This window comes from Enoplosus armatus, chromosome 24, assembly GCF_043641665.1.
Source record: "Enoplosus armatus isolate fEnoArm2 chromosome 24, fEnoArm2.hap1, whole genome shotgun sequence".
In the NCBI taxonomy this organism is placed as follows: Eukaryota; Metazoa; Chordata; class Actinopteri; order Centrarchiformes; family Enoplosidae; genus Enoplosus; species Enoplosus armatus.
The window spans coordinates 11,422,873-11,450,087 of record NC_092203.1 but is presented as its reverse complement, the minus strand read 5'-3'; the positions used below and the strand labels follow the sequence as shown (position 1 = coordinate 11,450,087).

The 27,215-nt window shown below is 44.9% G+C and overlaps 3 protein-coding genes across 3 annotated transcripts; all 3 read right to left on the bottom strand.

The window, feature by feature from the left end:
• Nucleotides 1–762: 762 nt before the first annotated feature.
• plaat1l (phospholipase A and acyltransferase 1-like) lies at nucleotides 763–2,267 on the bottom strand. Its single transcript, XM_070930838.1, has 5 exons — nucleotides 2,259–2,267; nucleotides 1,507–1,636; nucleotides 1,328–1,416; nucleotides 1,086–1,250; nucleotides 763–953 (listed from the first exon to the last, which is right to left on the bottom strand). The coding sequence occupies exons 1-5, from the start codon at nucleotides 2,265–2,267 to the stop codon at nucleotides 888–890; spliced, it is 459 nt and encodes a 152-aa protein (XP_070786939.1). The 3' UTR covers nucleotides 763–887.
• Nucleotides 2,268–2,648: 381 nt separating this feature from the next.
• Nucleotides 2,649–10,386, bottom strand: LOC139306672 (zinc finger protein 513-like). The gene is made up of 7 exons (XM_070930616.1): nucleotides 10,321–10,386; nucleotides 9,765–10,005; nucleotides 8,180–8,302; nucleotides 7,197–7,331; nucleotides 6,576–7,082; nucleotides 5,270–5,463; nucleotides 2,649–5,067 (listed from the first exon to the last, which is right to left on the bottom strand). The coding sequence occupies exons 2-7, from the start codon at nucleotides 9,802–9,804 to the stop codon at nucleotides 4,453–4,455; spliced, it is 1,614 nt and encodes a 537-aa protein (XP_070786717.1). The 5' UTR covers nucleotides 9,805–10,005; nucleotides 10,321–10,386; the 3' UTR covers nucleotides 2,649–4,452.
• Nucleotides 10,387–17,185: 6,799 nt separating this feature from the next.
• On the bottom strand, nucleotides 17,186–23,423 carry dusp27 (dual specificity phosphatase 27). Its single transcript, XM_070930872.1, has 5 exons — nucleotides 23,299–23,423; nucleotides 22,789–22,907; nucleotides 21,693–21,924; nucleotides 21,205–21,422; nucleotides 17,186–20,341 (listed from the first exon to the last, which is right to left on the bottom strand). Exons 1-5 carry the CDS (start codon nucleotides 23,421–23,423, stop codon nucleotides 17,556–17,558), a joined length of 3,480 nt encoding a protein of 1,159 aa, XP_070786973.1. The 3' UTR covers nucleotides 17,186–17,555.
• Between the last annotated feature and the right edge of the window lie 3,792 nt (nucleotides 23,424–27,215).

Below are 27,215 nucleotides of genomic sequence, written 5' to 3'. Positions count from 1 at the left end.
ATGGGAATTATGATGGACATTTTTCACATTTTTAGACTAAACGTCAGATACTTAATTGCAGCGTAACTGATAATGAAAATAATCCTTTTTTGTTCAGGAATGGAGGATGAAAACTAGTTAAAATGGGAGTATTTATTGAAGCAGCAGGAGTCTTTAAACATGGAGAACGTTTCGTTGAATAACCTGACGGATGTTCTGTTCATCTGGTTAAAAAGGTTTCCATCCAAACATGTGAGGAAGGTTGCAGTCTCATCCTCACTCCGCACAGATCTGATGTGTTCAGCTCTTCACTTTAAGTCACATCCTTCCACTTTTCCACTGGCACTGCTCATAAAGGAGGATGTGAACACGCTCAAAGCCAATCAAAACCAAAAGCTTGAAATGTTATTCCAGGTTTATTTAAGTTAAAGCAGAACACTGTGAGAGGAGAGAACTCAAACTATCATTTGTTACAAAGAGAGAAACTAAATAATCCACAAACAAATAATGATTTTTTTTTTGTTAAATTTTAGCAAGTAGCATCAATTTCTGGTTTAAAAACATTTTGATGAAAAGAAAAAATCACACAAGAACAATATAAAATAAACAACATTTCAGGAGGATATTCTTCTCAAACATGATTTGTAAAATTGTTTGGTGAAAAAATATTTTTTACAAAATGTTATGAAAGTAAAGTCATAATGTAAAAGTTTTAAGACTTTTTTCGTGTAATATTATGAGCTTTTTAAAAGTCATGACAAAATATTGCAACTTTAAGCGTAAGAGTCAATGTACACATGTGAGCTACCTAATCCAAAGTTTAATAAAAACGACGAGGCATCATGGAACCTTCCTCCTGAGATCAGCAGAGCAACGTCGCCCTCCAGTGGTTGAGAGGAGAACTGGTTTCACAGCTTTTTCTCCTCAAACAGCTTCTTCCAGGCAGGCATGATGTGTTCATAAATCCTCTCTATCTGTGACACACACACACACACACACACTGGTTTGATATAACTGCAGAGGCATTTTATGAAAGACTGCTGTTGAGATGATATTTCACTTATCGAGCAGTCACAGAGTAAGAGACAAAGACTCCGCCCGCCGACCTGCTCAGACTTCTTCACTCCGTATCTGAAGAGCGTCGCCTGGTGCTCGCTGTTATGAAACAGGATGTCGAAGGTCACCTCTCGCCCCATCAGGTCGTCAATGGCCGGCTTCACCACGCCGTGGAAGTCTCTGGCCGAGAACGAGTCGTCCAGCATGTTGCTGACCTGCGACGCGTCAAAGGGAGATTCATCAAGACCACAGAGACTCACTGATGACCTTTTATTAGTTATTACATGTTTACCTTGTATCTTTTCCCCAGCAGCTCCAGTGGATCCAGCTTGACCTCTGACCTCAGAGCTCGGCCAAAGAGCGGCAGCTTGGAGTCTGAATCTGACACACACGAGAAGTGCTTTTAAAACTCTGACATGTGTGTTGTTTCTAAGGACTCTGGTGCAGGAGGCCTGTGAGGACGACACCGACCTCGACATGTCAGGTGAGCAACGTAGGGAACGCCGTCCTTCTCTCCGTAGTACACCGCGAAGTGAGAGAAGTACTTGTTCCTGGGATACTCCACGATGTCCCCCGGGAACAGCTTGGGGTGGGAGTGTTTCTGCAGAGACCACAGTGATCATCGTCATGTGATCCAGCATAATGTCGCCCCTCCCTGGGTGGTACCCGCAATCAGAAAGAGCTTTTTGCAGGTTGTTGTTATTGATCACTATCCTGGCAGACGACTGTCACACCTGGTTTCTCCTCATGACCTCACAGTCCTCCATGTCGAACTTCAACAACATTTCATGGTATTCAATGTCAGCGTTTGTATGTAACCACAACAGAAGCTGAAGCCACAAAATGAGAAGCTTCTTCATAAATGAAGAAGCCTCGTTTCTGCACCGTTTCACCATGTGGCATTAAGAGCTAAAGGAGCAAATGTGATTCTCTCCCATTTAATGGAAAGAACATGTTTGACAACATGAACAGATATTCCTGAGACTTTCCATCAACATGTGAGTGCACTGCGTTCAGCATCCAATTCTGGTTTCCAAGCCTTACAATCTAAATGTTAATCAATGGCATTTGGCAGAAATGCTTCACATCTTTTTGTGTTTGAACGCTCCATTTCGTGCTCAAAAAGACAAAGCAAGTGTGAGATCTTCACATGTTGAGCTCTGAAAAGACTTCTGCACTAATGTCGCTGAAAGGAATAAAAGATGAAATCTTGTTGTACTCACCAGGCCCATGGGTTATTACGGTCTTTACTGCAGCTTTCTTCACTCGCTTCTGAAATGAAATCCACAACACACACAGGAACCCCATCTGCTTTACATACAGCCTGTACACAGATCAGCAGTCTGTCGCAGTCACAGTAGACTGACCTCGCTCCCATCACCACACCTCATTTGTTTTTCTTGTATTTTGTGTTGTAGTGCGTCTTAGCTTCACTTCAGGTGTGTTTTTGTGGGTGGGGGTAATTTGGGGTAAAACATTTCTGCGGTTTTTACACGAGTTGTCTCATCGGGCAGCACCACGGCCACCTCAGTGTCCTCGTCCCTCCACCTCTGGGCGTGTGAAGCAGGTGCTTCCTAAAGAGAGTGTGAAAGAGGAAGTCGCTTCAATGCAGCTTCAGTCAGACTTGTTTTATTAGAGATATGAAGGCACTGTGATGGGTACACGTGTGTGTGCAGGTCGGACACACAACATACAAAGAGTGTTCATTAGTGACCTTCGCAGTCGTAGTGTCACTGCTTGTTGAACACCAACCATCACTAATAACAGCAAAAGGCCAGTTTGTTGAGTAACTGCTCAGCTTTGTTTATTCCATGATATTATATTTCTACTTGTCAGCCTGATAAATTCAATTTTGACATTCAGATTTGATGTTAAATGAGGCGGAGCTGCTTTCTGAGCCTGCGCTCCATTGGACAGCTCATTAAACACACGAGTAAGGACGCCTGAAGAAACTGTGCTTTTAGCAGCTACGGGCTTCATTAAAAACATCTCAACCTGAATCTCGTTCTGTGAGCGCAAATTTTAATAAAATAAACTGAAATAAATACCAAGTTTTTCAAAGTTTGATGGAAAATTTCATGATTTAATAAAATGACTTAATATTTCTCTATCCTTCCCTGAATTGTTGACGTCTGAGAGGTAAACAGGCTGATTTTTACTAAATCTAGGCTGAAACAAGCTAGAATATCCTCTGGATTACTAAGAGAAATCATCAATGGAATAAATTAATTACTAATTCCAGGATATTTCAGGATCTAGATAAAAAAATAAAAATAAATTCTGGTGCCAAGACTGACAAAAAAAAGGCATGAAACCCCCCCTGAACGTCAGGATCAGCATCTGAATACTGGCCTCATCCAGACAGCAGGGCTCCTGTGCATTTCCACTGAAATGTCTTTAAAGAATGTCTTGATTTAAAAAGATATTTGGACCACGCTTTGGTCCCTGATGTTATGATTTATTTGTATGACTTCTCTAAAACAAGGTCTTACTTACAGCAGAGGACATTCAGCCACTCGCTGGTACAAGTTCATATTCATCAAAATAAACTCTTTAAAACCAGCACGAGGCGATAATGAGACTGTCTCACATCACGTTTATGTTTGAATTATCTATAGTGACATCATCTTCAGTGGACACAGAGGTTGTGGTAGCGGTGGCTACGAGCAGTTAGCTTTAGCCTCGATTGACTGAAGAAATGCTGATTTGAGAGTCGACAGTTTTAGTCACAATCATGGACACAGCTAGGTAGCTAGTTAGCTTTGTAGCGCTGCCATGCTTCAGAGGTTGCACAGGAACCCCACTGAGAAACTGAATGAGTCCAATCTTTACTGGATAAAAAACAACGACCACTTAAAGCTGAGATGATGATGATGATGATGATGATGATCTGCCCTGCCATTATAAAACAAAACCACCCACATTTACAAAATATAGATTATCTGTAGAGGAAAAAAATAAACATTTCAATTCATCTGATTGGCTTCATGACACACACAGCTAGAAAAGATCAGAGAACAGGAGTCTGTGGACTGCATTTACTAAAGGAAAGTGTGTGTATGCAGCGCACACACACACACACACACACACACACACACACACACACACACACACACACACACACACACACACACACACACACACACACACACACACACACATTAATGCCCCTTGATAAAGTCAGTGCAGCACTACAGTCGGTCAGTCTGTCAAAGGCACCTGAGTTTAGCTCCAAGCTGAGCCGGAGGTTCACCAGTGTATACAACACACACACACACACACACACACACTCACACACACACTCACACACACACACACACACACACACACACTCACACACACTCACACACACACACACACACACACACACACACACACACACACACACACACACACACACACTCACACACACTGTGTCTAGCTGTGCTGCTGTCCCTGGCTCAGGCTCTCCTGAGTGTCTTTGCCCCAGCTGAGGCCGTTGATGGGAGCGTGTTTGTCCCAGCTGTCCGTGTTGTGTCCGTGTTTCCTCTGGTGCCGTTTGTAGTTGTCCCAGTGGCCCGTGGTGTAGTCGCACTCGGCGCAGGCGTACGGCTTCTCGCCCGTGTGCCGCAGCATGTGCCTCTTCAGGTTCATGCTCTGGTTGCAGGAGTAGCCGCAGACGCCGCAGTGGAACGGCTTGGCGCCCGAGTGGATGCGCTCGTGTCGCCGCAGGTTGGCGAGGTTTCCGCAGGCGTAGCTGCAGGACGGGCACTGGTAGGGCTTCTCGCCCGTGTGCACGCGCAGGTGGCGTTTGAGGTTGTCGAGGTGCGAGGAGGTGTAGGGGCAGTGTGGGCAGCGGTGGGGCTTCTCCTCAGAGTGGGTGTGGGCATGCCGGGCCAGGTGGTTGGGGTAGTGGGACAGGAAGGGGCAGTGAGGGCAGCGGTACAGCTTGGTGCCACGTTGACCCCGCCGGGATCCGCGAGACGCGGTCGGGCTGCAGGGAGGCCCGGATCCATCTTTGGACAGCAGGTCCAACGAGCACCGGCGACACACCTGAAAGGACCAGAGAGGACACGGTGAAAGGTGGAGAAGCTCCAAGCTGCTGCCTTCCCTTCTTACTGTGCGCTAGAAACACATTATAAACACATTCTGGTTATAGAGACAGCTTGTCGCTATGGAAACAAACTACACATTGCACAACCTCCTTTTTCAACATTCACATGAAGAAATAGTGATGAACCCTCAGCTTGCGTACCTGTCCTCCATCGCCCTCCCCCTCCCCCTCAGCCTTGTCCCCCTCCAGGTCGGCCTCCTCCAGGGTGAGGCCACACACCTGGCAGCACAGGGGGAAGAGGAGGACAGGGAGCGGGGCGGAGGGAGAGCCCAGGCCCCCCAACGTCTGGAGGTAGCCTGAGTCCTGGGACACTCGCAGGGTCAGGTCTGATACCACTGCAGGAAGAGGACACGGAGAGAAAAAACATTTTGATTTCTCAAATATATCAGGTTTCATTTTATTCTTATTAGTCTGGTCTGATCTAACTCTCGAATCTACTTTGCATATTCTTTCAATTACCCCTGAAAAACATGAGAAAACCCACTAAGAATAGACCTAAAAGTGCAATACTGCATACTTTACTGAGAAGAAACTTCCTCCTTTTACTTCTTCTTATATACTTGTCTTTAAATAAACAAAAATCCCATCTGATGGTTTGACTTCCTCACCGACAGCTTGTTTGTCGATCAGTTTCTGTCCCTGTTTCACTCAGTTATTCTGGATAATTAGCAGCTAAACTGTGAGATTAAATGTAAGAATGTTCCTCTGAACGTCCCTCCTGATGCAGCTGAGTTCAGCAGAGTTTGGCTGTGGGTCGATAAGCACTCGACCAGAGAGAACTTCTCCTTCTCATTTTCAAATTCTTTCAATTTCGACTTGTTGGTTCCTCTTTTCTGCTCTGCTCAGTGCTTCCAAAATGAAAATGTTCCCCTGTTAGCTAGAAGAAAAGTATGTTTTGCTTTAGGCAACAATAAACATTACGTCCCACAGGGATATTTGTATTCACTCTTCTGCATCCGTCATTTCATGGATGTTGTTGTCATCCGACTCTTTTCTCTTGCAGGGAGATCCAACATTTGCATTTTGACACCCTTGTTATGGGATTCAGTTGACAAACAGATTCCAACTGCCTGCTTAAGGCTTTAAAAAGTTAGAAAAGCAGAGCACAAATCTTTATAATCCACCCAAACTGTCCTGCAACTAGTCAGTATGTTACTCATTTTTTCTGGCAAACAAGATTTTTTAAATAAAATCAAAGGAAACAATGTGACTGTTGAATAAACAGAAACGTCATCCACACCCAACGCAGATGATTCAATGCTGACAACAACAAGGTCTTAGTTAGGTTAGTATGCGAAACAAGAAGCGCGTTCATTAACAGGAAATGTTTTTGACACCATTCATCACTTAGGTACTTATGGTTCCAGCATCTCCAGTTTGAGGATTCTGTCCAGATTCAATGTGGTTTGATGAATGAATCAAATCAACTCCTCCTGGTGTTTGTTACCTTCTTCAGTTTCAGCCTTTGCTTTTTTCCGCCTCCCTCGTCTTTTCTCCTTCTCCCTCCTCTGCGCCCTCTCCTGCGTGTGCATGCGCTGGTGTCTCCGCAGGTTTCCGAGGGAGCTGCAGGCGTAGCTGCACTGGTGGCAGCGGTACGGCTTCTCCCCGGTGTGGGTGCGGGCGTGGCGCTGCAGGTTGACGAGCTGGGCCGAAGCGTAGGGGCAGACGGGGCAGCGGTAGGGCTTCTGGCCGTCGTGGGTCCTCATGTGGCGCTTCAGATGGTTGGAGTAGCGGGAGGTGAAGGTGCACAGCGAGCAGGAGTACAGTTTAGGAGGGACGTCAGCAGCTCCGCCCGTCTTACCTACACTTCTCCTCTTCCTGTCGGAGGCAGCGCTGATGGACCGCTCCGCCAGGTTGGACCCCTCCACCTGAGAGGAGTCCATCGAGGCGTCATGCTGAAGCCCTTCCTCACAGGTCAGACAATAAAGCTCGGCCCCCAGGTCCAGGCCCACACCTGGAACAGACAAAGAACAGGCAATTCAGCAGGATTAGTCCCGGTCCGAGAATAAATTCAACTCCACAAATACATTTTCCAAAGGAGAACAAAGTGAAATGGTGCAGCAGTTACCGAGATCTAAACCCGCCCCCAGAGGAGTGTCTCCCAGAAGTTGACCACACCCTTTACAGGAGAGGAAAGCCGGGAAGGTGGAGTCTGTTGGTGCTGAAGGGTCATCCTCAACGCTCAGAGAGAAGACAGTCATACCTGAAGAGGGACAGAAGCACAGAAAACCTTCATTCTGAGCGACAGCATTTAGAAATGAACCTGGCCTTTTGTCCCAAGTGTTGTGCTTCTCTTTACTCAGTTAAAATGAACAATGCTGGCTTTCATCATCTTTACATCTCGCTGCTCTTAAGTGGTTTACCTATTTTAGAGCAACACTTTCTAAGATGGTGTGAGTTTGGGTGTGTGTGACGGTTTTTTTAGTAACACGTTTGTGTGCTTGGTAGCACTTCCTGTTATACCTCAAAATAAATATGCTACTCAGAACATGTTTCATGAGTGTATAACGTTTGATACATTTGAACTTGTGAATTTCTGTATTTGCCTGAATATTAAAAAGCTGATTATAAGACAAACCCTGTTTTCCAATGGCTGCAAGAACATACAAAACATTTTAGATGATCCTCATCTTTGAAGCTTTGTCTCTCTTAAAAGTGAAACATGAAATGAACATGAATCCCATATTTGTTTTTTACTTAAAGAGCTAGCCCTTGAATATAATACAACCCCGGCATATTCCAATGTGGCAGATGTAAACATATGGAAACTGAAGACAAACACTTACAGAGCAGGACTGACAGAAGCCTGGGAGCAAAATGTTCAGTTTGCTCCTCTTTATTTGCTTCTTAACTAGACCTGTCAGCTTCAGCAGGACTCTCCTTGTAGCCTTTACTTGCACCTACAGTGTTTATGCAACAACTGAAGCATCATTCAGCTTTAATTCACAATGACTAATTACAACCGTTTTATCTTATTGCACCAAGCTTTTATTCCTTGTCGCTCACCTGCTAAACCTGATGGACAATCTAATGTGTGTGTGTGTCACTGACCGGACTCTCTATCCAGCCCCATGATCTCAGAGTCGCCAAACTCCAGCTCTCCGCTCAGCAGGAAGTCGCTCTCCAGGACCAGGCAGCCCGGCTCACACACCACGGCCCCGTCCTCTGACTCCACTGGACACAAACGCTTCTCATGATTACTTAACCAAACAGGTTACTCACGCAGTAACGCAGAACAGCGAGCAGGGTGTCAGAACTGCTGGACAGGAAAGTCCTCGCTCCTCTTTTGCATTGAAAGGTATTTTTGACACATGGACACATGCCATCTACTTATCTAAAACCTGGATACGCATGCTTTACACAATCATTTTAATTTCCTTGAAAAGAAGAGGGAAGGAGGGAGTTATGTCCACTGAGCAAGAAGTAAAACAAACATGCATTTCAAATTACGCTGGGTTAAGAAAGCTAGAAGTTTTATTTTTTGTCAAACTGGAAGAGTGTGAGCGTCTGGCTGTAGGTTTGAGACAATCAAGGTTTGTGCTCAGGAAAATCAAAAGAAGAAGACAGACAAGAGCAAAAGGAGGTGGAGAGGAAGCGAGACAGTAACGTGAGGAGAAGACAGAAGCAGACAAGGAAAGGAAATCAGTGAGGATGAGATAAGGAATGAGGCCGAGTCAGGAAAAGGAAGAGGAGTGAAAGACGGGATGAAACACAGCACTGATGATCCAGCTTACATCCATTCTTTCTTTTCATAAATCCTTGATGATGACTTACTTGGTTTGGAACTTATGTCAACAAACCTAAAGTCTGGGTTTCAAACTACTGAGACTCAGACTTTGAATAAAACTCATTCAAGGATGTAATGACCTTTCCTTTGACTCCAACACTCTGCTGTCACAGCGATACTCTCCCTGTCTTGGTCCTGCACATGCTGGAGTCTGGTTAGACGTAGACATGGTCAAGAAACTGGTGTTCTTCAGGAGAAAACTAGCTGGGGAAATCAGCTTTCTCTAATCCCATAACCTGATTACTGAAACCAGGATTCTCACAGACATCACGTTTAAAAAGACTTTGTAATGGAGACAGCTGAGTGAAACCTGGGCAGATTCATGGGAAGGCCAGTGCTGAAACACCATGAGCACAGACAACAGAGACAAAATTAAGAAAGGACAAGAAAGAGGTGGGGGAGCACATGTAAAAAGTAAAGGAATGAAACAAAAGTCAAACAGGAAACAATGAAAGAAAGAAAGGAAGGATGACGGGAAGGAGAGAGGTCAGGTACAGGCCTGCGGAGAGGAAGTGGAGACAGGAAGCAGAGAGGAGGAAGAGAGGAAGTGGAGAGTCCAACTGAGCCGTAACATTCAGGATGAGATAACACAAAAACACGTCCACGTAAAGGACAACATGTCTCCCTCCGTCTTCCTCTCTGACACACAACGAGGAAGGGACTTAGCCTGCAACGACAATGTTATGTTAGACCAGTTCGGCAACGTTTGGCTGTTTCCTGGTCTGAACTTAAAGAAGGAGCATTAAAGTGGACAAAGAACAACTCAGAGAGCCACTTCCTGAAACTTTGACAGTGACTTGAGGTTCGTAAAGAGAACAGCAGCTCATTGGACACCAGACACAAACTCACATTTCACCGGCTGGGGGTTGGATTGTTTTCTCCGCGGCATCTTCGCCTCTCGTCGTCCCGGATCCTGCTCTGGTTGTGGGGCGACACCACACGCACGGTGGGCTCGAGTCCGTCCGTCCGTCCGTCAGCCAGCCAGCCAGGCAGCCAGCTAACTGCATGTCATCATCATCATCACCTCCTTCCTCTTCCTCTTCCTCCAACGGACAGTAACAGCGGAGGTGTCATCACTAGCAACTACTGCCTGAAACGGAGGATGTAACGTTACACCGACCCCAGCGCCGGTTAAAAACAGCTACACCCTTTCTATAACTGACTACCATTTAAAATACATTTGTTTCCAGTTGTAAGGCGGCGCTAAATAACACCAACACCCATCTGCCACTTTAAAGTTCACGCTGTGAGCCATTCTTTGTTATTGTTCCGCAGTAAATAGACGGGGCCATCTTGTTAGCCACCTAGCTAGCTAGTCAGCTTCAACATTAAAAATGAAGCCGTTTCGACGACAAACTCTGAATTAAATCCACATCTGCTGGCGTCACTTCGCAGGTAAACCTACCTGTGATAAAGTCCCCAAAAATACTGTCGTCGACAAAATGTCGCCAACTGTTTCAGAAAGTCGTCTTTTGTTGCCAAACGCACAACGCTGCTGACAGAGGTACGCCGGGTCCGGGCTCCGGCTGACGTCAGTGACAGGAGCAGAGGATTCTGGGACTTGTAGTCCTGATCTTGGGTCTCTCAAGCTTACAACAATACATGACCTGTACACATAAGTAAGATGCCTTTTGCAGTTTTTAAAATGTATTATCTTTGTATTTTATTTAATGCTTAGTACTCATATATAATACGATGTTATCATAATTGTATGTTAATTGGCCTACTTATGTTCCAATAAAGTTTTGTAGTCCTTCAGGTGCTAACCACAATGTCTTTTGTTGTTTGTTTGTTTTGTTAGTTGTTATAAAATACATCCAAATTATTCCTTATTACATTAAATATGATAGCATAAAATAAATTAGACCAATACAAAATAATATAAGAACACTATCAAATATTGAATATTTAGATAATATAAAGATGTAGCAATATACACACAATCATGTATATCTAGAAATAAAAAAACATATTGTTATTAACTATGAAATGAACTCTGTTAGTGTTTGCTGGTTTTGCTGTGTAGAGGTGTCTCTGAGAAATAACACACAAAACAAAAATCTGTACAATGCTTTGAAAGCTCCTTTAATATAATTAAATGCAATAATAAATATTATACAAATAGTAATTATCAGACTGTGAAGTTAACATTAACTAGAAACATTTAACTATACCTTTATCAGTTATACCACTTTCTTCCACAAAATATATCGTAAAGAGTATTACTGTGTTTATTTTCTAGGACTTTAGAGATTTGTGAGATTTGAGATTTGTGTCCAAGTCATGTCCATCTTATGTCCATCGTCCCTCTCATACTTCTGTAATCATTCACCTATGATTATATGTTGTCATGTTTTAATCAAATTACCACAATCTAACATCAATTAAGTATTATTCCAGCATGAGAGTATTAGGCACAATGAATGGGGGGTCACCAGGGGCCCAAGAGCTGATGTTTTAGCCTGCGGCCCACTAACACGTCCATCTGTCCTTGTAGACAGACATGGCTTTGTAAAAAGGACCCATAAGCCCAAAATGTCGGCACTGAGTTGTAAATTGTTCAGGTTAAAGTTACAGCGAGAAAACAAGCTAAGATTCATGTGCAGCTGGGGAGAGGATGGTCTGCCTGGTAGGTAAAGGCTCTGGAAAATAAAAACAATAAAAGTGGAAAAGTGAGCAAGGGTGTTATGCAAACCTAACCTGGCTTCTGTCCTAGCTATCCCTTTATTGTCTCAGTTAAAAGCTTCTCATCACAGGGAAGTGACAATCCATATGGCGTACCACAAGGCTCTGTCCTGGGTCCTCTACTTTTCTCTATGTGTTACCACTAGGGGTCATCATCCGCAAGCACAGGATCACAAAAAGCTCCTGGGTCAATAGAACCAAACCCTCTGACAACATTTAGGGCTGGATCACGAGTTCATCATGGACTCAAACTCATCAATCCTCTGTCTGGTGTTTCCTCTCCGGATCCTCCTGTAGGACACAGTTTTGTACTTTGAAGACTGGCTGCTGCCGTTCTTCTTGTCGTCGGCTGCGTCCGCCTTGTCGTTCATCTTGGGAGAGTTTCCACCTCCTTCCTCTTTGTCTCCTTTGTCCTCCTTCACTTCCATCGCAGGGCTTCCTGAGCCGGACGAGTTTTGGGTCGGACTGAGCTCTCTGCTTCCTGGTTCGGCCCTTAACGCCGACTGAGCAGCTGCATCCATGAACGTGACTTTCTGCTCCAACCTGCAACCTGAGGCCTGTAGATCTGGACGTGGAAATATTATCTGTGACTTTGTGTTGCATTCAAATACTCTTTAAAGGTTACAGCATGACGTGAAGTGACTTCACTGGCTCCGTGGAGGTTCTTTCATTATCATTTGCTTTTGGTAATTGAGTGAGTGTCATCTTTGTGGCATTTTAATGAGATTTTAATGAGATTTTAATGAATGAATGAACTCTCTGGCCTGGATCTCCTCTGTGAGAAATTGTGTTCCAGCCAATCACGGCTGCTGTTATGTAAGATCATTTCTGGACCGCAAACTCTAAAACAACAAGAGTATAACTTCCAGCTAGAAATTAAAGCACTCACAGCAGCAAACATCTCATTTCTTCTCATTAACTCGATGTAATTAGTTTGGTTAGATCTGACATTCAGCTTCAATAATAACTTATAATCATAAGTTCAAGTTTTGTAACCTGTACTAGTGGAAGAATAAGTATAACTTTTTCATTTAAAGTTAAAACTTGTGAGATTGTCATTGAAATCAAACCCCATTTTTTAATATCATTCATGGTCTTTCTCAGCAGCAGCCATTGAATCTTTTAACATTCTGTAATTTCCTCTCTATATGGCAGCTCCCATTGTTAGTGGGGGAGTCCGCCATTCCCTCCAATCTTAAGGTTTTCTTACAGTGTAGCGTGAGTGCACCGTGAAGAAGAGGAACCTAATCTAGGCTGCGGTTACCTGTCTGTAGTTCAGGTGGAACGTCTGGGACTTCTGCTGCTTCACTTCGATGTCCTGGAGTCTGGAGGTCCAGCTCCTCTGTGGGAGCCCTCAGATTCAGACGAGGTACATTTGTGTCTGTCAGAGAGGCAGTTTGAGTCGCAGCTCCCTCCATCTCATTGTCTCTGCTCGCTGATGTGAGATAAACGTCCTCGTTGTGGTTTCTGGCAGCGCCTGAGGCTCTCTCTTCTTCTTCTCCCCCAGCTTCATTTCCTGTCTGTGCACCGTCATGACTCAGCGAGTCCTGGAGAGGTGATGAAGCTGACTGATCGAGCTGGTTGGCCGGCTCGTCACGTGGTTCCTCTTCCCGCTCTTTTTCTTCTTCTGCATTTTCTTCTCTGTTTACCAAGGCCTCCGTCTCTTCTTCTTTTCCACCAACCTGTTGTTCTTCTTCTTCCTCCGCCTCCCTTTCTTCTTTTTCCTCCATCGCTTCTTCTTTTCCATCCATCTGCTGTTGTTGTTGTTGTTCTTCTTCTTCTTCTTCTTCTTCCACCTCCTTTTCTTCTTCTTTTCCATCAATCTGTTGTTGTTGTTCTTCTTCTTCTTCTTCTTCCACATCCTTTTCTTCTTCTTTTCCATCAATCTGTTGTTGTTGTTGTTCTTCTTCTTCTTCTTTTTCCACCTCCTTTTCTTCTTCTTTTCCATCAATCTGCTGCTGCTGTTGTTGTTCTTCTTCTTCTTCTTCTTTTTCCACCTCCTTTTCTTCTTCTTTTCCATCAATCTGTTGTTGTTGTTGTTCTTCTTCTTCTTCTTTTTCCACCTCCTTTTCTTCTTCTTTTCCATCAATCTGTTGTTGTTGTTGTTGTTGTTCTTCTTCTTCTTTTTCCACCTCCTTTTCTTCTTCTTTTCCATCAATCTGTTGTTGTTGTTGTTGTTGTTGTTCTTCTTCTTCTTCTTCTTCTTCTTCTTCTTCTTCTTCTTCTTCTTTTTCCACCTCCTTTTCTTCTTCTTTTCCATCAATCTGTTGTTGTTGTTGTTGTTGTTGTTGTTGTTCTTCTTCTTCTTCTTCTTCCACCTCCTTTTCTTCTTCTTTTCCATCAATCTGTTGCTGTTGTTGTTGTTGTTCTTCTTCTTCTTCTTCTTCTTCTTCTTCTTCTTCTTCCACCTCCTTTTCTTCTTCTTTTCCATCAATCTGTTGTTGTTGTTGTTGTTCTTCTTCTTCTTTTTCCACCTCCTTTTCTTCTTCTTTTCCATCAATCTGCTGCTGCTGTTGTTGTTGTTGTTGTTCTTCTTCTTTTTCCACCTCCTTTTCTTCTTCTTTTCCATCAATCTGTTGTTGTTGTTGTTCTTCTTCTTCTTCTTCTTTTTCCACCTCCTTTTCTTCTTCTTTTCCATCAATCTGTTGTTGTTGTTGTTCTTCTTCTTCTTCTTCTTTTTCCACCTCCTTTTCTTCTTCTTTTCCATCAATCTGCTGCTGTTGTTGTTGTTGTTGTTCTTCTTCTTCTTCTTCTTCTTCTTCCACCTCCTTTTCTTCTTCTTTTCCATCAGTCTGTTGCTGTTGTTGTTGTTCTTCTTCTTCTTCCACCTCCTTTTCTTCTTCTTTTCTATCAATCTGCTGTTGTTGTTGTTGTTGTTGTTGTTGTTGTTGTTGTTCTTCTTCTTCTTCTTCTTCTTCTTCTTCTTCTTCTTCTTTTTCCACCTCCTTTTCTTCTTCTTTTCCATCAATCTGTTGTTGTTGTTGTTGTTGTTGTTGTTGTTGTTGTTGTTCTTCTTCTTCTTCTTCTTCTTCCACCTCCTTTTCTTCTTCTTTTCCATCAATCTGTTGCTGTTGTTGTTGTTGTTGTTCTTCTTCTTCTTCTTCTTCTTCTTCTTCCACCTCCTTTTCTTCTTCTTTTCCATCAATCTGCTGTTGTTGTTGTTGTTGTTGTTGTTGTTCTTCTTCTTCTTCTTCTTCTTCTTCTTCTTCTTCCACCTCCTTTTCTTCTTCTTTTCCATCAATCTGCTGTTGTTGTTGTTGTTGTTGTTGTTGTTGTTGTTGTTCTTCTTCTTCTTCTTCTTCTTCCACCTCCTTTTCTTCTTCTTTTCCATCAATCTGTTGTTGTTGGTTTTCTTCTCCTTTCTCCACCTCCATTTCCTTTTCTTCTTTTTCCTCTATCTCTTCTTCCTCTGCCTCCCTCTGACCTGCTCTTTCTTCAACCTCCTCTTCGTCATGGTCCTTCTCCTCCCTTTCTACTCTTTCATCTCTACTTCCTTCCTGCATAACCTCCTTTTCTTCTCCACTCACTACATCTTCTTCCTCTCTGGTCTTTATCTCCTTCTCTCCAGCTTTTGCTTCCTCCTCACATTCCCCCACTTCCTGCTTTTCTTCTACCTCTCCTTCCTCTCTCTCCCTGTCTTGCCCTCTTCTTTCTTCATCATCCTCACTTCCTTCTTTCATAAGCTCATTTTCTTCTTCTCCCACTACGTCCTTCTGTTGGGTATTCTCTACCTCCTCTTCATCCTGTCTGTCTTTGTCTTCCTCTGCTTGCTTGTTCGTAACCTCCTCATCGTCCTCTTTTAAACTGCCTACATCTTCGTCTGCCTCCTTCTCCTTTTCTTCTTCTTCTCTCTCAATCTTGTCCTCCTCTTCTTGCTCTTCTTCGACCCTATTTTCCAGCACCTGCTCTTCCTCTCTTCCTTCTGTCTCTTCCTCTTTCTTCTCTACATTTTCCTCCCCTGTCTCGTCCTCTAACTCACTTCCTTTCTTTGTCATTTCTGCCTTTTCGTCTTTTTTTTCTTCTACTTCACCTTTGTTTATTTCTTTCTCCTCTTCCTCTTCTTCTTCCTGTTCAATCTTTGTTTCTTTCTCTACACATCCCCCATGTACCTCTTTTTGTTGCCCCACTTCTTCCTCTTCTCTTGCTTCCTCCTGCTTTTCCTTCTCCTTTTCATCATTCTCTTCTTCCTCCACGTCTTCCTCTCGCTCTTTTTCTTCTTCCTTTCCCTCTTTGCTCTGATTTGCATCTTTCCAGTCTTGTTGATCTCCTCCTTCCTTTCCCATCGGCTTCCCTTCTGCTTCTTGAACCCCTTTCTCCTCACCTGATGCAGCCCCTTCAGTGTCGTCAGCCCCGTCCCCTCTTGTGACTTCAGACAGAATCGGCTCCATCGTGTCCTCCAATGACCAATCTCCGAACAGCCCGACCGCCTGAATCACCCGAGACACTATGGAGTTTTCCTCCAGGTCCAGACTGTCCAACATGTCTGCAGCCGTCCACCAGCTCGCCATGATGTGGGAAACAAGACAGAAGCTGCTCTGTGACTGCTCAGTTTGAGGAACGTGTTGCAGAGAGTGAAGGAAATAAAGGTAGCATTCGTCCCACCCGGCTTCAAACCACTTGTCCGTGTTGTGAAAGCATTCACACTCACCCAGAAAGGATTTCATTAATGCTGCACACGTCATTCCTCAGGCCACGTTTTCAGCCTCGGGTCTGTAATACTTTAATCTTTCAGGTATGATCTCTCTCCTACTTTACTTAAAATAAAGTAGCAAAATCAGAAAGTACCATTTTCTTTTTTTCATCGGAAATACACAATTAAGTAGTACTACTTTGAGACTGAGTAAATGTACATTACTCTCCACCACTGGCAGAACTGGACCCACATTTAATGTTTTATTAAAAGTGCATGTTATAATACACTTTAAGGTTTTCTTTCTCCCTTTTTCAATTATTATTTATAATTAATTTTACAGACATGCGTATGCATACATATACTGTATATATGAGTTAAGTACAATGTGCTTTACAAATGAAGTTTTGCTGACTTTTCTGGTATTCTTTTCTTCCTCTTCTTTCAGCTTGAAGATCAACATTCCCACGATGGTTTATCCAGCTGAGTTATGTTCGGCTTCACACTAAGCTGTAATGAGTGTTACAGTCTCACTGTAGTACACAGTACGCAGATGATGATACTTCATCTTTCTTTATATATTCCATGTGGATGAAACAGATCTTCAAGAATTATCATTGAATCACAAACCGTCCTTTTATTTCTGAAAATACATTTTAAAATCTCAAGCGCGACCCCCCCCAAAGTCCACTAGATGGTGGCAGAACTTTATACTGTAGCATGTCAACGCAGCTGTTTGTGAAGACAAGATATGAATATACCTCAGTTTGTCAGGTTCCACGTTTCGTACGCTGTGATTTAGTGTTGGAATGTGATTTTCAGTTGTTTGTCACGGCCTCTGTTCTGATGAAAATCCAAAAATATTGAACAAAAACAAAAAAAAAACAGGAGTCATCAATTATCACATTTATTGAAATAGTAAAATAATTAACAGTACAAATGGGATTTGATTCGTTTTTCAGGAGTTTCACATCTTTTATGAAAATATGTTCTTAATGTGTTTTACATTCAACGGTGGTGCAACCAAAACTTACATTTTGGAATGAACTACTTCTATTTAAAGTCGTAAAGTTTAAATCTTATTAAATATTGATGCATGATGAATAGGCACAAGTGCTTATTCTCCTAACTAATAATATATAATAGTGCATGACACAAGTCCTTCATCCACCTAACACTTGTTTGCAAAAGATTCGAGGTGTTTTGCAGGATGAGCCTCAGATAATATTTAACCTTTGAACATTTTTGGGAAACAAATTGTTTGAATTTAAACAGTGACTTAGAAAGAGCTATCTTTGAAATAGCAGCAGCATCAGTAGTTTCTTCTAAGATTCACTTCTACTCTGTGATTTCGCTTCCTGCTGCGCCCTCCAAGCCGCCAGCACCTCATCGTCTTCGGCCTCGACGGCGGCCCGAGCTCTGATCCTCTGCCTTGTTTGGGCAATGAAGGTAGCGATGTCATCCTCCTCCTCGTCGCCGGCTTCTTCCCTCCTACTCCTCCTCCCTTCTGTCTCGCTGCTTTCATATCCCGAATGATGAGTGAACTTTCTCTTTGTGGAGAGGTCCTGATAGCTCTCCGTCCCCTCGTCGCTCTCGTGGTAAGCGCCGTACGACCTCCCTGCCCGGCTGTAGCTGAACCCGTTGCAGGAATATTCTGCGTCTTCACCTGACAGATCCTCATGTAACCTTGACCTGTATCTGGAAGTAACGCCATGAGTGTCCTCGTCTTCTTCATCTGCAGCATAGGAGGCCCTGCGGCTCGAGAAGTCGAATTCTGAGGCGGAGGCATCAAGATCGTCGTAGGGATCCTCTGACGGGCCAGCTTCTGCTCCGGAGGCCGCTTTCCTCGGAGGAGGCCTGACGCTCTTCAGCCAGTCGTCGATGCTGGTGTTCTTATCTTTCTCCAGCGCAGGTTTGAGATTCAGGCACCCAGAGAGGCCATAACTCCTCGTAGGTTTCTCCTTTTTCTTCGCTTCTTCAAGAAACTCCTCCTCTTTCTTCTTTCTCTCCTCCTCCTCGTCTTCGTCCTCCTTTGGTTTCTTTTTCTTGTACAGGGTGCTGCGCTTGTTGTCCTCCAGGATCTTCTTCTTTTCGTAGGTAGCCATCTTGCCCCTCATCTCGGACTTGATCTCCTTGTCCATGGCATCCAGTTTGCCCATGTTGACCTGGTCTTGGAAGAGGCTGAAAAGAGGGACGCTGGTGGTGGTGATCTTGTTTTTCTTGGAGCCCAGGGTGGAGCCAAGGGTGGATCCCAGAGCAGAGCCTCTTCCAGTGACACCAGAGATGCCGCTCGACCCGCCACCTGAGAGGACTGATGCTGGCCTGCCGCGACCCTGCGGCAGTGCGCTGGAATAGGAAGCGCCGCTCAGCAAGGAGGCTTTATCATCATCCATGCCCCGTCCTGAAATCACGCTTGTTGCTCCACCAAAGCTAAGCTCCGATCCAGCACGTGAAGGAGGAGGCAAGCTCATCTCGCTTTGCTTCTGTTTGATTGTTTCAGAGACGACATTAGCGATCCAGTTTTGGATGCTGGCCAGATTGACCATCGGTTCACCTCCAGGGCCCTGGACAGTAGGAACTGGGAGGATGGGAGGAACTGGTGTCATGGGATTAACTGGGACTGCAGAGTGTGCTGATCTTGTACTGCGAGCCTGCGAGACTGAAGATATGACAGATGACCTGCCGCTCAGCATGGACATGTTGTCGTCATTGGCGGCGCTCGGTGGACCCGTGACTCCGGCTCCAGCCCAGAAAGCGGAGAGGGGTATCGTACCTCCGCTGATGCAGCTCTCAGTCTCCCAGCCACACATGGACTGACTCTCTTCTAAATTTTTCTTTGAACGCTCCAGGATCTCCTCGCGTCTTTGCCTCCGTTTGATGGTAGCAGAGTCCTCACCCCGACTCAGCTCTAAAATCTCATCCGTGTTCTCCTCCCCGAAACGCTTCTGCTGCCTCAGCTTCCACGACTGATACGCTGTCAGGTTGACATCTTGGAAGGATGGAGTCTTGGCTTCTCCCTCGCCGTCACCTTTCTCTCCATCTCCGACAGAACTTTTCTCTCCATCCTCTCGATCTTTCTTGTTCCAGCCAAACTGGATCCTCTTGATGCGCCAACGCTCCAAAGGCGACATCTTCTCCTTGTTCTTCTGGCAAAAGTTGTACATGGAGCTGGTGTCAGAGAGGATGCTCTCCACTTCGACATCGATCTTCTTCTTTCCTCCTCCTCCACCCTCTGTAGCGGTGCTCTCGCTACCTTCGTCGCCCTCTTTCTTGTGGTAGCGCGCAGCAGCTTGTTCCTCGATTTCTCTCAACCGCTGTTTCCAAAGATCAGAGTAACTTGTGCAGCTGGAGGTGGACATCGCGTCCGAGGGTAGACGTCTGTTGCGACGCTTCAACCGCTCTTTCACAGCTCGTACGTCCTCGCTGGTGACACTCTCCACATCTGCGTCTACACCTTCCTTCGTCTTCTTCGGTCGGCCCTCTGCGAGAGATTCTTCATCCTCGCCGTCGCTGTTCAGCTGCGCCTCCCACCAGTCGTCGTTCTGGTATTTCTCGTTCCTCCGCTGCCACTCGCGGATCATGCTGTCGAGACCGGCCTCATCGTCACCATCTTCTCTGGCCTCCTGCTCAGGTAGAACAACCTCTTCTTGAATATGGGTGGGTCCCTGGTGGTCCAGCCCGTTCTGCGCTCCGATCAATCCACTCCTGAGTGCAGCAGCAGCTGCAGAGGAGGCGACGCTGCTCATCACACTCTCTCCATCCTCCTCCTCTTCCATCATGATGGAGTGGGCTTTCACCTCGATCATACTCTGCTCTTCCTCTTTATCAGTATCATCGTCATCCCCGCCCTCACCGAAGATGCAAGCACGTGTGCGGGCATCGATGACAGAGCACTGGCTGAGAGTGTCGTCGTCGTCGTCGCGCTCCTCCATCAGGTTCTCGTTGAGCTCTCGCAGCTGCTTCAGGAAGCCTTCGTTGGGGTTGATGGCACGCTTCTTCCTCATGGAAGTCAGGGCCTCCATGATGCTCATGTGCTGGAAGATCATCAGGTAGGACGCCACCAGGACAGCAGAGCGACTGATACCCATCATGGAAACCACAAGAACCTTGCCTGCAAGAAAACAAAACAGTGATTTTAGCCTGACTGACACTGGAGTTTGAGGCCCATACCGATTTATACCAATAAATGTTCATGTGCAGGGTCATTTTGTTACGTCAAATAACCTCGGCTGATATGTGGCCCGATGGATTTATTGGCTGAACTCGTGTCATATAATTGGTTCATACATGTGGGAATTAATCAAATCTGTTAATCCTCCGAAATGTTCGAAGAATTAAAGCTGCTGCTGACGTCTTCAAGCAGCACTGACGATGAATGAGAGACAGTCAGCTCCTCTTCCTGGAACACCCATGAAGCCTCTGTGGTCCACAAAGCACTTCTCAGAAACTGTGAAGTGTGGAGACGCTTCCGCTGAGCTGTTTGGGATCTTTTATTGCATCACCGTGGACCCCCACAGGGACATGCTTTTGGTTAAATCTGCTGAATTGAATGAGTGTGTTGTTCCGTGAAACAAAAAAATAAATCTGAAGTGCCGAGCAGAAACACGGCAGAAATTAAGACAAAATTCAATTCAAATGAAATCATACAAAAGAGTATGTCGTTAAATTTCTTTTCTTTTTAATGTATATATCTATGAATGTGACTGTTTCTATTTTTTATGCTTTTCTTTTCCTCTTTTTCTTTAAAAACAAAAAACTGCATTTTGATGTTAAATAATGAAGTGTGAACACTTGTCTCCTGCAATAAAACACATAAAACCGGTTTATTATTGCTTATGTTCTGCGGGTGGAGGAGGAATAATAAAAAATGATCCATCTTTTAAAAAGAAGAAATCATCGTCACCTGAAGGAAAAAGAAAAGAAAGATAATGGAGACAAAAGCGCTGGAGGGCGGACAGAACAACCACGTCTCACCTTTGTGCGTCAGCAGAGCCTCGTCCAAGAATTCGGCGGTCGGCCGGAAGTGCACCGAGATGTCGGCGTCGGCGAAGTCGTCCACCTCGATGCCCATGTACTGGATGTTCATGCCGGCGTAGAAAGACTCGCCCGTGTAGACCCCTGTGCCGTGGGCGGTGTTGAGGATGTGGGTGATGCCCATGCGCTTCAGACGAGCCTTGTTGACCGCAACAGATCTGAAAAAGAAAAAGAATCGTCTTATTATGTATGAAATGAACAACAATGAGACAGCTTGTACTGACGCTTTCAACCCTAACACGTGGTCTTCATCAGCTAAGGCAGTTTGCTCAGTTGTCATGGAACTGTTCAAGAGAGCAAACATCCACTGATGAAGATATTTCATTTGGTTGAAAGCTGCAGAACCAGCAGACCTTTAGTGGACATGGTTTGGTCGAGCTGCTGTTTCTCAGCACACTCGGAACGTTTCCCGCCTTGCAGAGACTCACTTCTCGGCTATGAAGATGTTGGGCCACACCTCGTCCACGGGGTTGATGGGAGCCTCCAGGCGGTCCTGGACCATGGTCCTCTGGATGTCCAGCACACAGGGGGTGTTGTAGGGGCTGCGGTCGTCAATCATGTCCTTGACCCGGTTGTAGAGGTCTTCCACCATCAGCTGCTCGGCGGTCTCCAGCATGGACTCTGGGATGGACTCTGCGCGCACGCCGCGCGGCGGCAGCTCTGAGGAGGGAGGACACGGTTTGGTGATGCTTCAACACACGGTGCATGTACTGACTGTGAACACCCCAAAGCCTCCATCATGGCAGAGAAGACAAACGTCCCCTGAAGACCTTCAGCTCCTGCGTGTGGTTCACTGGTACCTATAGCGAGCTCTGAGACGGACGCACACATATTCCAACACATTCTTCATCTCTCTGAATGCTCATTAACAGAAACATCATCGTCCTCCCTGCAGATGAAACATGTCTCTAAAGTAATGTCAGCATCTGATTCGGGGGCTGCTCTGTGATGTGTCATATGAGCTGATTTCCTCAATCAGCTCGCCTCCCTCTCTGCGCCCGGTAACGAGCTGAAGGACTGAAACGTGGATTCACTGTAATTGAAGAGCATTTGAGCAGATTAGAGGTGTTGAATGTGGGCTTCATTATGAGGAGTGAAGAGCGCTGCAGACTAACTGATTAGATTCTTAAGGAGACCGTGTGGACGGTGGCCTGATCTGATCTCTATCCTGTACGAGATGAAGCCTGACCCTGAACCGGAACTTATCTGCTGGATCAATTCATCAGTGGAGAGAAAATAAGCCAGAAAATACAGATTTTCATATCAGAGTAACTTAAAAACCTGAAAAACGAATGCTGGCGACGGCTCTGGTGGACGTTTGTCATTATTTAGACTCTTTAGAGATTTTAAACTGATTGATACATGCTGCAAATACACAAGGATGCTCACAAACACCGAAAACAGATGCACCAGGAAAACCGTGTGTTTGCTTATAGAGCTGTGGACATACGGCTGAACACAAAGGCAAATATGTAGCAGGTGAAAACACCTTGAGAAGCTGTCTGTCCTCATCACCTGTCTCACCCTCGTTGATGATCTTCTTGGCGGCGATGGCTGATGAGAGGTGGATGGGCTCCATGAAGATGCTCGCGGCGTCAGAGCCGGAGATCACGGAGAACCTGGACTCTGATGCCATGGAGAAACTGGCCGGGGGGGGGGGGGGGGGGGGGGGGGGGTTTAGAGACACGTCATGAGTAACGTCTTCTAAAACATAACATCTGCATTTCTCTTCTCATTTCAAACACTTCACTGAGACAACGTGTCTGATTGGTTGCACTGCCTCATGTTTGGATCCTTCAAACGTTTATGTTTTAATGGAAAAGAAACTGAAGTACTTGTACTTATATGTCAATGAGGCCTCACCTACATTAATGTGGGAAGCAATTAAGGGAGAATGGTACAGACAGATATACAGATATTCATCTTCCAGGGAAGGAGGTGCAGCTCATGGTGGAATGTGTCTCTTAATTTCCTTGTATTTAAACATAAGTCTGGTGTGTTGTGTGTTTGAAGCTCTCTCAGGTGGTCTCCTACCTGGGGGACGGACAGCGGAGGTAATGAGACTGGATTCCTCGGACACTCCTCTCCTCCTCCTCCTCCTCCTCCCCGCCAGGAACCGTCTGATCATCACGCTCCCCGCTCTCATTGGCCGACGCCATGGCAACAAAGATCCCTCCTTCCTGCTGATGAAAACACTTTAATTCACGTTAACTTTGTAGACGTTCAGCAGACGCTGTTGCTCCTGGAAGTGACACTTTTTGTCGTTTAATTTGGAGTCTCCTGAGGTATCAGGTTCACTGGATCAGACAGAAACACACTCCTGTCTGACCATTTTATCACTCACACTTTTGTAACTGAGGTGCATTTAGTGGACAATAACCTGAAGGTTAAAGCAACAATAAGTTTGGAGTTTTATACTGAACTGGAAAAATCCACCGTGTGCTGAATAATAACTGTCGGTTATGTCATTTACACAGCGGGACACTGAAGTGAGGCGAAGAGGGAAGAAAGAAAGACATTCATCATGTGTGACAGCAAATGTGACCTCATGAAGAATACAGCAGCTACTGACAGGAACCATGAACAAACGTCAGGACAGTATGGGACGTGGCGGCTGTGGAACACGGCCTGGAGAAGCTGCTTGACATGTGACTCAGAAGTCAAACAGGGATGGAGGACCTGATGCTCAAATAACAGACACTGCTCTGAGATTCACGCTGGAGCCGCCATGTTGGAGGCTCTGTGGGGAACGTCACATCCCAAACGGCCGCAGGGCGAGACAGACACCTGGCAGAGACTGACGTTTTATGGGGGGTCATGTTGTGGATTATTTCATTTCCACAAACGAGATATGACGTGTTAATCAGTGAGCTGTAGAGGAGCTGGTAGGCACGTTGTGTTACCTTTGGACCGAGCCAGGACCGTCTCCAGGCTTTATGCTAAGCTAAGCTAAGCGGCTGCTGACTGTATCTTCATATTTGCAGTTCAGACATGAGAGAGGCGTCAATCTGAACATCCAACTCTCAGCAAGAAAGTGAACAACTTTACTTCAACTATTGAAAAACATATAAAAGCTGATGTTGCTGTAAATCTGTGTGTGTGTGTGTGTGTGTGTGTGTGATATGAGGCTGATCTATTTTTAACCAGAGCAACAGCTGCTTCAGAGCCTGGCAGGCCTGAGATCAGCAGGACACTGAAAGGCCACACAGCTTCAAGCTTTGAAGAAACTAAACAACATTAATCAGAAGTGAGAAAACTCTCCAAAATAGAAAGAAGGCCTTTACAGAAAACACCACCTGTGTGTGTGTGTGTGTGTGTGTTGTCTTACCTCGTGCTGTCGGTCTGAAGGAGGTGGTCTGAAGCTGACGGTGGTCAGACTGACACTGAAGTTAGAGGGAGTCCACCTCCCACCTCCCCCCTGCCAGGCCTGCACAGCCCCTGACACCCGACACAACAGAGTACAGTTACTGCAGTAAAACTGCACTGAGACACAGTTTAGAGGTTCTGGTACTTCTCCAGATTTCCCTTCATTTGAGAGTGAAATATTTTACTTTATAGACTTCCGTATGTCCTTCCGTCTGAAACAACTCTAATGATCTTGTTTGATATCTTGTGTTTTGGACGTTATTCACTGGTTTTCACTGTAACATTCTCTCTCTATCTTCATCTTTTTCGCTTGCGTCCTCCTCCTCCGTCCGCCTGCTTCACCTCACTCCTCCCTTTCTTGTCTCCAGCTTGAAGCTGAGTCCAGCAGGACGTGGATGAAGCGTTCTCAGCGCTCCAGTCGCTTTGTGGTGAACTTCCTCCCTCACAGGAACAAGTTGAAGGCTGCCTGTGTGTTTATCTAAAGTCAGCTGACAATCAACTCTCTATTTATAACCTCAGAATGCAGCTAATGTAAGTCACATGGTCACTCTCACACACACTAACACACTGTAGGAGGTGTATTGTTGACTTACAGGCTGATGAGCTTATTCAGGTCAAAGGATCATTTTTAACAAACACTTTACGTTGATATAAAATGTCACGTGACCTCCAGGAAATTCCAATTATTGAAGGTTTCCAGCTGAGAAGAAACAACATTTTAACCCCATAAATTCCCTAATTGAGCATTTTTGTCTTTTTTGAAAATCCATCTTTATTCTAGGGGTGTAGCATCAGATCAGACGCGTGACACACGTGACTGCAACAGGAACCTAATCATTCAAAAAGACTTGATTTACTGGAATAAAAAAGCGCTTTCAGCTCATTGAACTATTCAAGCAGCTAACATCAAAAGTAGTGAAGTGCCTTATATATATTATATTACATTATTATTAACTAAGCAGCTAACTAGCAGGAATGTTTCACGTGAACATCATTTGTGTGAGGAAGAGTTTAAAGAAGTTGTGTGTGTGTGTTATAAATGATAAACATGTTTAAGCTGCCTTTTCACTTTTTATTGCATCAAATCCAAAGTGCTTCTGTCTTCCAAGATCCACGCTGAAACATGAAACCTGGTTTAGTGGTTTTGTCACAATAAAAGAATGAGAATTGAGCGAACACCGAGCGGGTTTTACACTTTAATACTCTCATCAAATGAAAGCCTGCGGAGGCACGTTGGCCGCTCAACATGTGCTGAAGACGACGAGCAAACAAACACCGCTGAGTGGAAAAGAAAAAGGCACGTACAGGCACAAAGAGAGAGAACAGCACGACATGACTTCATCCACCTCTGAACAGTTTGCTAAATCAGAGCACGGTGACAGCCACGAACAGGTGGAGCTGGAGGACACAACAGACACGTGACAAGATCTCCACGACACGCCGTGTTTAAAGAGTGCGTTTCACTGTCTTCCAGACCGTTGGGTTCGGATAAGGGACCAGGATCTCCTGAGACCAAAAATGGTGGATTTCTCAGTTCGGATTACTTAAAAGTCCTTCTTACCCTGCCCCCTCCTCTTCATGGACTCCTCAGAGATCCAAGGACGCGAGGAGGATGTTCTCTTATTTTGAAAGCTCACTACATTAGGGATGTGGTTTTTGGCTGAATGGTGAAATCTAAACGCTGGTAATCCAAAATACCATTTCAGAAAAAAAAGAGTAATATACAAAATACTTTTTGTAATAGTGATAAATGTGTTAAATGTTCTGTTTGTTTGACACATGCAACACATTAAAACAGCAGACGAGAAGTTTGTGTGAGGAACACAGACTAAATTCACAGCTTACGCCTTCCTGAGGGTGTGAGAGTTTGTTTCCTCCTGAACTCTTCTCTGGTGACGACGGACTGATGATGTGCAACACGGCAGGTTTCTCCTCCAAATGTACAAATCTCAGCCAGACAGCTGCGATGGAACTGAAGGAGACACAGCGTCTTCACATGCAGATTAATATTCCACTCATGTTCGGGATGATCAAATGTTCCCTTCATGACTTGGCACATGTAAGCACCGTGTTTAATGATGGAATAAGCCCATATCCTGAATATGAAAATGGTGTGGAAACTAGCTGGAATATGGTGGTCTATATTTGAGTGTGAGAGAACGTGCAAAGGAGCTTATTGTCTATTGTCGAGGACGAGGTAAGGCTACAGTCGGGATTATTACTGCATGTAAACACGCTGCCAGAATAAAGACGGAGGGTCTCTCCTTGTTCCTGAGAGACTTCCCGAATGTGAAGCTTTGCAGAGACGGCCGCAGCAGCAGGTTATGATGTGGTGGTGTTATTGTTATTGTTTTGATTCTATTTAAAGCTGCACGAGGCAACTTCGTACTCAGGACTTATTACCCAGAAATCATGTGACAAGACCAGCTTCTTCTTCTGATTCACCTGAAAGGAGCTCGAGCATACACAGATTTTTACATCGAATCTTTAACAAACTTTAACAAAACCTGGTCTGGTCCCCTGAAGTTCTGTGTTTCTGGGCTCAAACAGAGAGAACTTTTACAAAGACAACGGCGTTGGCCACT

Excerpts from the sequence above, each read along its gene's own strand:
- plaat1l (XM_070930838.1), bottom strand. Across the intron at positions 1,417-1,506 it reads TGCTCACCTGACATGTCGAG|ATTCAGACTCCAAGCTGCCG; the intron begins GTCGGTGTCGTC and ends CGTGTGTGTCAG. Across the intron at positions 954-1,085 it reads GAGTGAAGAAGTCTGAGCAG|ATAGAGAGGATTTATGAACA; the intron begins GTCGGCGGGCGG and ends TGTGTGTCACAG.
- dusp27 (XM_070930872.1), bottom strand. The coding sequence starts at position 23,423 with ATGGCGTCGGCCAATGAGAGCGGGGAGCGTGATGATCAGACGGTTCCT. Across the intron at positions 21,925-22,788 it reads CAAGAAGATCATCAACGAGG|AGCTGCCGCCGCGCGGCGTG; the intron begins GTGAGACAGGTG and ends CTCCCTCCTCAG. Across the intron at positions 21,423-21,692 it reads AACATCTTCATAGCCGAGAA|ATCTGTTGCGGTCAACAAGG; the intron begins GTGAGTCTCTGC and ends TTTCTTTTTCAG.
- LOC139306672 (XM_070930616.1), bottom strand. The coding sequence starts at position 9,804 with ATGCCGCGGAGAAAACAATCCAACCCCCAGCCGGTGAAAT. Across the intron at positions 8,303-9,764 it reads CAACCCCCAGCCGGTGAAAT|TGGAGTCAGAGGACGGGGCC; the intron begins GTGAGTTTGTGT and ends GTTTGTGTCCAG. Across the intron at positions 5,464-6,575 it reads AAAGGCTGAAACTGAAGAAG|TGGTATCAGACCTGACCCTG; the intron begins GTAACAAACACC and ends CTCTTCCTGCAG.